Genomic DNA, 11,626 nt, shown 5'->3' with positions numbered 1-11,626 from the left:
ATAAAAAAATACAGACGACAAAAAAGAAGCTGCAGAAAAAGGAAAAATCACAACTTTATGTAAATTTTTCTACAAAAAAACAAGTGAGCGTTAGTTAGTTAGTAGCATGTACTTTAAGTACTTATAACAACTACTAAGTAACATGTAAACTAACTGGAGTATAAAATATGTAAATGTTTAAGGTAACGAATTGTTAGTTAGTTGTAGGTGCAACAACAGCAACAACAAAATAAGCGTGTGTAACTTACAAAGAACTGAAATCAAAGCTTTGAAAATACTATTTTGTTGAGAAATTTAGAGCATAAATATAACAATGATTTTTTTTAAATGCTACTTTTGGTGTGTGTCCTTTTTTGGAAAATTTAAAAAAAAATGTAGATTTTTAGTTTAAAAAAATAGAAAAGAAAAATTTACAGAAAATGAATGATGTTTTTAAAACCTTGATACTCTAAGGAATCATAATTCACTGACAATCTGGGGGAAGTTAGCTGAGTTACATAGCTAGACATTTTTCTATATAAAAAAAGAAACAGGAATTGAACAGCATTCTTTTCTGCTAAAGAAAACTATATTAACAAGACACTTTTCTATATAAGAAAATTGACTTAAACAAAACACATTTCTACGTAAGAGAACTGTCCTGAATAAGATTATTTTCTTTATAAGAAAACTTATCTTAAAACACTTTTTTATAAAAAAAAAACTGTATAGAACACGACACTTTTCTATATGGAAAAACTGTATTGAACAAGACACTTTTCTATAGAAGAAAACTGACTTGAACAAGATACTTTAATGTATAAGAAAACTGTCTTAAACAAGACTCTTTTTTATACCAACAAACTGTCTTGAAAAAGACACTTTTATGTTTAAGAAAACTGTCTTGAAAATGATAATTTTCTTTGTAAGAAAACTTTCTTGAACAAAACTCTTTTCCATACAAAAACCTATGTTGAACAAGACACTGCTCTGTATAAGAAACTTTTCTTAATAACACTCTTCGCTATATAAGAAAACTGTTTCGAACAAGACACTTTAAAATATAAGAAAATTTTTTTAAAGAAGACACGTTTTAAAATAAGAAAACTGTTTTAAGGATGACACTTTTCTTTATAAGAAAGCTATCTTAAAAAAACACTTTTCTGTATAAGAAAACGGAATAAAATTAGACACTTTTGTACATAATAGAACTGTCTTGAACAAGATACTTTTCTGTGTAATAAAACTGTCTTAAAGAAGACACTTTTATACACAAGAAAACTGTCGTAAACAACTTAAAAACAAACTCTTTATTAAATTAGTTAGTTAGTTAGTTAGTTAGTTAGTTAGTTAGTAAGTTAGTTAGTTAGTTAGTTAGTTAGTTAGTTAGTTAGTTAGTTAGTTAGTTAGTTAGTTAGTTAGTTAGTTAGTTAGTTAGTTAGTTAGTTAGTTAGTTAGTTAGTCAGTCAGTTAGTTAGTTAGTTAGGGAGGTTATATGCTGTGCTGGTGCTGCCCAATCGACATTTCCTGAGTCGATTGCGGACTAGCTTTTTCCGTCCGTCTGTCCGTCCGTCTGTCTCTCTGTCCGTCAGTCTGTCTGTCTGTCCGTCCGCCCATACAATACAATTTATTAGGGAGGGTATATAGGGTTTGTGCTGGTGTTTGCCAATCGGCTCAGAATCATTTCCTGAGTCGATTGCGGACGAGCTATTTCCGTTCGTATGTCCGTCCGTCTGTCTGTCCGTCTGCCTGTCTGTCCGTCCGTGTAATCAAACTACAGATCGGTCCATTATTTCACCAAGACCCCATACAATTGAACCCTTTAGTAGGGCTTGCAAACCGTGTAATCAAACTATAAGTCGCAATTTTGAAGATAATTCTATGAAATTCGTCACATGATCTTTCATTATATCATAGACGAAGCCTATTGAAAATGGTTAATATCGGTCCATTATCTCACCTAGCCCCCATACAACTAAACCCGCCGAATAGGACTTTTAAGTTCATAATTACGTTTAATACACTCTTAACTCGATAAAAAGCTGCAAAACCAAGTTCTATACTAGCCTTGTGACCCATCATGACACATTTTATTATTGTAACATGTGTCGAGCTCGCCCGACTATAATTTCCTACTTGTTTTTTCAATTGTTATGGCAGGTTTCACCCTTAGGTTACTTTCCCTTTATAAGTTCCTGCAAAAATCATAAATTCTCAATAGTAAATGAAAATAAAACAAAAACTCTGCTAGAAAAACCAAAAATAACTCACAACAGCTTTTTTTCCATGTGCCCCAAATATTCCCTAGACCTTTAAAAGGGAAGAGAAACAGCGATTAAAATTTCAAATACCATTTGCTCAATAAATCTTCTAAAGTACAAAACAAAAATAAAACACAACTGACAGCTATGACTTTTACTTTAAATATCTTAAAATATATTTTCTTTAAAATCTCATAAATTTTCTCAACATCAAGACACCAACTTGCTATTGCTGCAAGCTTATATTCCAATAAATACTAAAGCATTGATTTCACTTTAATACACAATTTTATGGTCACTCTAGATAGACTAATAGACGTCATAGAAAATGTTTAGAAAAAAAATTGATTTAAACATTTTCCTTTTATGCTTTAAAACATGTGGTTGGTTGAGTATGGTCATTGGCTTCTTGCTATTGAGTAAAAGAAAGGAAATTAAATTATATGATGATTATTATACATTTTTTTGCAATATGCTGGCGAAAAGGGAACAAAATTTACATTGTAATAAATTTTTATTATGTCTTCTCTTCATCAGCAATTAGATTCTTTCTTGTTCTTTTCTTTTTTTCTCCGGAAAACACCATAAATGATTACAAATTGACTATTTAAAGCAAATGTTAACTTAAAGGGAATAATTTATATTAATGACAAACTGTGTTGAACAAGACACTTTTCTATATAAGAAAACTGTCTTGAACAATACACTTTTCTAATAAAGAAAAATGTCTTGAACAAGACACTTTTCTAATAAAGAAAACTATCTTGAACAAGACACTTTCCTAATAAAGAAAACTGTCTATAATAAGACACTTTTCTAATAAAGAAAACTGTCTTGAACAAGACACTTTTCTAATAAAGAAAACTGTCTTGAACAAGACACTTTTCTAATAAAGAAAACTGTCTTGAACAAGACACTTTTCTAATAAAGAAAACTGTCTTGAACAAGACACTTTTCTAATAAAGAAAACTGTCTTGAACAAGACACTTTTCTAATAAAGAAAACTGTCTTGAACAAGACACTTTTCTAATAAAGAAAACTGTCTTGAACAAGACACTTTTCTAATAAAGAAAACTGTCTTGAACAAGACACTTTTCTAATAAAGAAAACTGTCTTGAACAAGACACTTTTCTATATGAGAAAACTGTCTTGAACAAGTCACTTTTCTAAAAAAAAACTGTGGAACAAGAAAAAAAATAAATATTTTTAAATTTTTTAAAAGTTCAAAAATTGTTTATGAAAATTGTCATTATTTCAACCCACTGTATTAAAAATTTTCAAAAATACATTTCTATTTATTAATAATTGACATTTGAGGATTTCAAAACTGTTTTTAGTTTTTTCGAGTCGACTGTAGTTTTTGAGTTATAAAGCAAGCAAAAATAGTTAAATTTTCTAAATTTTCTAAATAGTAGTAATTATTAGTAATTAACTAAAGACATTTTTAAAAATGGTTACTTTTATGAGAAAATTTATAACAATTTGAACAACTAAAACTATACCAGTTGCTATAGGCTGCAAGGATTTCAGAAATGTGCTTAATATTTCCGAGTCACTTTTACATTTTGAAATATAATCAAAAGAAAAACACAAAAATTTGCCAAAAAAAATTTTATTGTCAAAATATTAGTTAGGAAATTTGTAATATTTCTAGCCACTGTGCAAGGAAATTTTGCTTAATTCTTAGTAATTAAAGTATAAGGATTTCAGAAATATCGTTAGTTTTTTCGAGTCGACTATAGTTTTTGAGATATAAGACAACAAATTATGAAAAAATTTACATAAAACTAAAAATAAGGAGTTTTTGAAAAAGATCGAATTTTATTAGAAAATTTATAAGAATTTTAACAACTAAAGCTGTAGATAGTTCCTATAGGTTGCAAGGATTTCAGAAATGTGCTTAATATTTCCGAGTCACTTTTACATTTTGAAATTTAATCAAAAGAAAAACACAAAAATTTGCCAAAAAAAAATTTATAGTCAAAATATTAGTTAGGAAATTTGTAATATTTCTAGCCACTGTGCAAGGAAATTTTGCTTAATTCTTAGTAATTAAAGTGTAAGGATTTCAGAAATATCGTTAGTTTTTTCGAGTCGACTATAGTTTTTGAGATATAAGACAACAAATTATGAAAAAATTTACATAAAACTAAAAATAAGGAGTTTTTGAAAAAGATCGAATTTTATTAGAAAATTTATAAGAATTTTAACAACTAAAGCTGTATATAGTTCCTATAGGTTGCAAGGATTTCAGAAATGTGCTTAATATTTCCGAGTCACTTTTACATTTTGAAATTTAATCAAAAGAAAAACACAAAAATTTGCCAAAAAAAAATTTTATAGTCAAAATATTAGTTAGGAAATTTGTAATATTTCTAGCCACTGTGCAAGGAAATTTTGCTTAATTCTTAGTAATTAAAGTGTAAGGATTTCAGAAATATCGTTAGTTTTTTCGAGTCGACTATAGTTTTTGAGATATAAGACAACGAATTATGAAAAAATTTACATAAAACTAAAAATAAGGAGTTTTTGAAAATGATCGAGTTTTATTAGAAAATTTATAAGAATTTTAACAACTAAAGCTGTATATAGTTCCTATAGGTTGCAAGGATTTCAGAAATGTGCTTAATATTTCCGAGTCACTTTTACATTTTGAAATTTAATCAAAAGAAAAACACAAAAATTTGCCAAAAAAAAATTTTATAGTCAAAATATTAGTTAGGAAATTTGTAATATTTCTAGCCACTGTGCAAGGAAATTTTGCTTAATTCTTAGTAATTAAAGTGTAAGGATTTCAGAAATATCGTTAGTTTTTTCGAGTCGACTATAGTTTTTGAGATATAAGACAACGAATTATGAAAAAATTTACATAAAACTAAAAATAAGGAGTTTTTGAAAATGATCGAGTTTTATTAGAAAATTTATAAGAATTTTAACAACTAAAGCTGTAGATAGTTCCTATAGGTTGCAAGGATTTCAGAAATGTGCTTAATATTTCCGAGTCACTTTTACATTTTGAAATTTAATCAAAAGAAAAACACAAAAATTTGCCAAAAAAATTTTTATAGTCAAAATATTAGTTAGGAAATTTGTAAAATTTCTAGCCACTGTGCAAGGAAATTTTGCTTAATTCTTAGTAATTAAAGTGTAAGGATTTCAGAAATATCGTTAGTTTTTTCGAGTCGACTATAGTTTTTGAGATATAAGACAACGAATTATGAAAAAATTTACATAAAACTAAAAATAAAGACATTTTAAAAATTATCGAATTTTATTAGAAAATTTATAAGAATTTTAACAACTAAAGCTGTAGATAGTTCCTATAGGTTGCAAGGATTTCAGAAATGTGCTTAATATTTTCGAGTCACTTTTACTTCTTGAAATATAATCAAAAGAAAAAACAGAAAAATTAGCAAAAAATTTTTATAGTCAAAATATTATTTAGGAAATTTATGATATTTCTAGCCACTGTGCAGGATTATTTTAAAAAAATTTAAATCAATTCTTAATAATTAAAGTCTTAGGTTTTCAAAACTGTTTTTAGTTTTTTTCGAGTCGTTGCTAGTTTTTTAGAAATTCCATTTTTAAATCAAACACTTTTTCTTGTTTATTTTTCATAATATTTTTTTCTTCTTTTGTTTTTGTTTTTATTAATCATATACCATTTTTCTTTATCTTAACAAAAACTCCCAATAATGCAAAATTTTATGTTTTATATAATAAAACCAAATGTTATTTGTTGTTTAAGACTCTTAGGTTGGTTTTCTTTTTTTTTTAAGTAATTTTTGTTTCGTAGACATACCAACAAAGAAGTTTGTTTACAATAAAATACACAATATCAGTAAAATATATTTTATATATTCACATTATATGTTTAAAACATTTGTTATTTCGTTTATAGTTTTATACAAATCTAATTAAATTTTTATATAATTTTCTTTTTTTATTTTTTTGTAATTATTTATTTAAATGAAAAATAAATTAAAAATTTTTTTTATTTAATTTATAAAAATAAATAATTTAAAGTAAATTAATTTAAGTATTTTTTTTTTCTTTTAATTGCCACAAATATTTACTAAATTGTTGTTTTCTTTTTAATAGAAATTAAGTAAAAAAAATTAAAATTGCAAAAATAAAAAATTTTCAATTTCTTTTAAAAGCCAAAAACTAAAAGTTTTAAAAACCATAAATAAAATTTCAAAAAAAAAAATAAATTCATTTACATAAACCCTTAAAAATAAAACTTTTTTTTTTAATAACTTATTAAATACATTGTTAATAAACCTTTAAATTATTTGATAAATTTGTGAGTTTAAGCAAATAATTTTATATTTTTAATCAATATTTTTGTTCTCAATAGCTGTTGGTCGAAAAGTTATATACGTTTTACTTTTCTTTTTATATGTATGTGTGTGTGTTTTTTTAACTTTAATAAAATTCGTTTAAATTTTTGTTTTTTTTTAATAATTATTTTACAAATTTTTATTACAATTCGATTTTAATCAATTAAGTGTTTGTTTCATCAATATAATAAAATATGTTAAGATTTTAATTACATAATTATTTTCTTAAATATGTTGTTTTTAAATTTAAAACAAAATAATAATTATATAAAATTTGTTTAAAAACTTCTATTTACAAAACTAAGACCAGCTTTTATAAAGTTTAAGGAAAAAACCATAACAAATAATATTGATAATTCTTAAAATATAAAACAATTTACAAACAAGCCGATTCAAAGTCAAAAACTTTTAAAAATTTAGCAATCAAAACTGTATTTAAATTATTTATTCTGAGACAATTTCAAAAATATATTTAATAAATTCCAGTCGCTACTTTTATTCGAGAAAAAAAGAAAATAAAAATTTCAAAATTTAAAAAAAAAAAAAAAAAAATATTCAAAAATAGTTTAAGAAATTTGCCTTATTTCAAGCCATTGTGCAACAAATTTAAAAAAATTAATCTCTATACATAGTAATCGACATCTGCTGATTACAAAAATGTTATTAATTTTTTCGAGTCAAGTTTAGTTCTCGAGTTATAAACAACGGAAAATAGTTCCGAAAATTGTTTAATTAATAATTAAAGTAATTTTGAAAAATTACTAATTTCAAGTCAAAAATTAAACAAATTTTAACTACTAAAACTGTATATAGATTATATATTCTGAGACGATTTCAAAAATATTTTTAATATGTTCGACTCGAAACTAGTTTTTGATATATAAAGGAAAAATTCCAAAATTTTTTTATTTAGAAAATATTTAAGAAATTTGCCTTATTTCAAGCCACTGTGCAACAAATTTGAAAAAATTAATCTCTATACATAGTAATTGACCTCTGCTGATTACAAAAATGTTATTAGTTTTTTCAAGTCAAGTTTAGTTTTCGAGTTATAAACAACGGAAAAAGTCCCGAAAATTGTTTAATTAATAATTAAAGTAATTTTGAAAAATTACTAATTTCAAATCAAAAATTAATGAAATACTAACAATCAAAACTGTATATAGATTATATAATCTGAGCCGATTTCAGAAATATTTTTATTATGTTCGAGTCAATTTTACTTTTTGAAATATAAACAAAATAAAAATATAAAAATTTTTAAATATAGCTTATGAAATGTGTCATATTTCAACCCACTGTGCTAGAAATTTATAAATAATAATCTGTATACACAGTATTTGAAGTCTTCTGATTTGAAAAATGTTATTAGTTTTTTCGAATCGGCTTTAGTTTTTGAGATATGAACGAAATAAAAAATTAAAATTTAAAAATTTTTTCAATGTTCAAAAAAATTTTTTTTTTTAATTTGCTTTAGTTCAACCCACTGTGTGAGAAATTGGGAAAGAGGCATCTTTATATATAGTAATTAAAGTCTGCTGATTTCAAAAATGTTATTAGTTTTTTTCGAGTCGGCTTTAGTTTTTGAGTTACAGGCAGACATAAAAAATATATTTTTTTTAATTTTCAAAAATATTTGTTAAAATTTGTCTTATTTCAACCCACTGTGTAAAAAATTTGAAAAAAATATCTCTATATATAGTGAATGAACACTGCTGATTTGAAAAATGTTATTAGTTTTTTCGAGTCGGTTTTAGTTTTTGAGATATAGACATAAAAACTAAAAAAATTGTTGTTAAAATTTGCCTTATTTCAACCCACTGTGTGAGAAATTTGGAAAAGTAATATCTACGCTTAGTAATTAATGTCTGCAGACGGCTTAGTTTTTGAGTTACAGACAGAAATAAAAAATTAATTTTTTTTATTTTTTTTCTATTTTCAAAAATATTTGTTAAAATTTGCCTTATTTCAACCCACTGTGTGAAAAATTTTGAAAAAAATAATCTCTATATATAGTAATCAAGGACTGCTGATTTGAAAAAAGTTAATTGTTTCTTCGAGTCGGCTTTAGTTTTTAAGATATAGACATAAAAACTAAAAAATTCCAAATTTTTTTTTTTCAAAAATAGTTGTTAAAATTTGCCTTATTTCCAACCACTGTGTGAAAAATTTGGAAAAAATAATATATATATTTAGAAGTTAACGTGTGCTGATTTCAAAAATGTTATTAGTTTTTTCGAGTCGGCTTTGGTTTTTGAGTTACAGACAGAAATAAAAAATTAAAATTTTTTTAATATTTTTCCAATTTTCAAAAAAAAAATTGTTAAAATTTGCCTTATTTCATCCCACTGTATCAAAAATTTGGAAAAATAATCTCTTTATATAGTAACTAAAGTCTGCTGATTTGAAAACTGTTATTGGATTTTTCGAGTCGGCTTTAGTTTTCGAGATATAAGACAACGAAATAAGCAAAACATATTTTCGATCTTAAATTAAGGTCTTCTTCATAATTAGCGAATTTCATTAGAAATTCAATGTAAACAGAATCTAAAGGGCAAGATCATTTTACAAATTAGTTTATTATTTTCGAGTCACAACTCTTTGCTAATTTATAATCAAAAGAAAAGCTGGTTTTTAGTTTAAATTTTCTGTTTGTTTTCTATGATTCTATAAAAGTTTAAGATTTTGTTAAACTAAATGATTTAGTTTTTTTATAGAATTTCAAAATAAAAACTTATTTTTTTAACTTATTAACTAACTTATGTCTAGAAAAAAAAAAATACTTTTTACACTTAAAAAAACTGCACATACCATTCTTCTCTTTATTGCAAATATACTTCCTCTACTTCACCCTCATCATCTTCCAGACATTCAGTCTGTTGATGACTTTGCAATTGCACTGTATGCAATTGTTGTATATGATGTGTCTCTACTACTTCTTCCACATCTTCAGCATCATCCACAGCCATGGCAGCCTCTACAACTTGATCTACATTACTGGTGCTGTACTCTAATAGTTCATCATCATCCATATCGGCTGAAGTGGCTTGTGTTTGTGTTTGTATGGACATGAGATGGGGTACTGATGTTTGATAATGATGATGTTGTTGTTGTTGCTGTTGTTGGCTTTGATGATGATATTGTATTTCCTCATGTTGTTCCCCCTGACTGCCCGCACCATGATGATGTATAATAACTTGATGTTGCTGCTGCTGCTGTTGTTGTTGATGATGATGCTGTTGACTTTGCTGTAATTGTTGTTGATGCTCCGTTTGTTCCTCAATTTCTTCGACTTCATGCAGCTCATGATGTTCCAGCTCCTGAGCTGCGTGTGTTGTAAACACTAAAGGTGGCGGAGATTGTGAATGCTGATGTATAGTAGAACTGCTGCTAGTTGCCTGTATAGTATTTGAGTGGGTAGTTGTTTGATGTTGTTGCTGATGTTGCCTTATAATATGACCTGCGTTATGAGATGTTTTATTTGATCGTTTCAGTGTGACTGTAACTTCAGAGCCGAGTCCGGCCAATGAGACTGGTGTAGCTGTAGTAGTTGTTGTACTAGAGGTGTTAGACGTATGCGTATTATTACCACTGTTGGCATGATGTATACCTCCTCTAGTTTGTATAACCCTTCTGGTGGTAGTGGTGGTCGCGTTGTTGTTGTTATTCGTATTACTGGGTTGTATAATGGTAGCATTTGTAGTTTGCACTTGTGTATTATTATTAGAGGAATTGGGTGAAATGTAATTAATCAATAACACCCTTTCCCCAGCTGCATTGTGCGTTGTATGACCTCTTAGCATGCGTCGGGTGGCCCGAGTTAAAGGTTGTGCTGATCTTATTTGTACATTGCCACCATGACTACCACTAACCATTTGTGCTAAATCGGCGGTACTAACACTTAATACCTCATTGCCACTTATGACAGTGTTATGTTGTTGTCTGTTGCTACTACTACTGCTGATGTTGTTATTGCTGTTCGTTTCATTGGCTGTTGACGTTGCTGTTGTTGTTACTGCTGCTGCTGTTGTTGTTGCCGCTACGACCTCGACTCCGTTGTCCACCGTACTACCCTCGGAGCCGCAGATCATATCGTTGGATCATCATTACGTATTATTACTGCCTTTTAAAATGAAAACCTTCTTTACCAAAATGTTCTTATTGTTGCCCTGTGTTTTTAGCAAAGTGATTTTTTTGATTTTTTTTTTCAATTTCAATTTCAAAGCAATGAGAAATGTTTTGTTGTTGGTGAAGGGTTATTGATGTTTGATTTGATTTGATTTTGTTTAAGGTTAGTCATTGTTGATTTATTCAGCGTTTTTGTGTTTTATTTTAAAACGTTTTGTTGGTTAATTTCAAAATAACACATTCATTTTTTTATATATATATTTATTATATAGAAAGAGAAAGAAGAAGATAAAAAAGAACAACATTTATTGATTAGTGAATGATTTGATATTATTAAATTAAATAACAATATGTTAATTTGGTTAAAATATGTATGATTTATGAAAACATACTAAGAGAAACATACAAAATATAAATTATCATATTTCAACCCACTGTACCACATATTTTAAGAAAAAACTTCGATTCTTATTAATTTCATTCTGAAAATTTCATAAATGTTATTTTTAGTTTTTTTAGTCACTTTTAGATTTTAATATATAAAAAAAAACCTTCAACTAATATTTAATTCTCTCTTAGTATGTTTTATTTAAGTATTAACTTGATTTTAACAAAATTGTGATGATTTCTTTTATGTAATATTTTGTAGAACAAATAGATCGTTGAATGTCAATGATGTTTTTGTTAGTAACTGTTGAAAATGTGTTAATTAATTATATGTATTTAAAAAAATAAGAAAAATGCAATAAATTAAAAACAAATTCAATCATAGTATTCGAACGAAATTTTGAAAAGCTAATTAATAAGATGAACAGAACTAGAACAGAACTAGAACAGAACTAGAACAGAACTAGAACAGAACTAGAACAGAACTAGAACAGAACTAGAACAGAACTAGAACAGAACTAGAACAGA

At 26.4% G+C, this 11,626-nt stretch overlaps 1 protein-coding gene across 1 annotated transcript in view; it reads right to left on the bottom strand.

The window, feature by feature from the left end:
• Nucleotides 1–8,367: 8,367 nt before the first annotated feature.
• LOC111681913 (transcription factor GAGA-like) overlaps nucleotides 8,368–11,626 on the bottom strand; it is a 19,703-nt gene continuing 16,444 nt past the window's right edge. Inside the window, exon 7 of the mRNA XM_046951404.1 lies at nucleotides 8,368–10,683. Within this exon, the coding sequence (XP_046807360.1) occupies nucleotides 9,406–10,683 (1,278 nt within the window). The 3' untranslated portion in view covers nucleotides 8,368–9,405. The remainder of the gene's footprint in view (nucleotides 10,684–11,626) is intronic.

Source organism: Lucilia cuprina, chromosome 5 (assembly GCF_022045245.1).
Source record: "Lucilia cuprina isolate Lc7/37 chromosome 5, ASM2204524v1, whole genome shotgun sequence".
Taxonomy (NCBI): Eukaryota; Metazoa; Arthropoda; class Insecta; order Diptera; family Calliphoridae; genus Lucilia; species Lucilia cuprina.
This window is presented reverse-complemented; position numbering and strand designations above follow the sequence as displayed.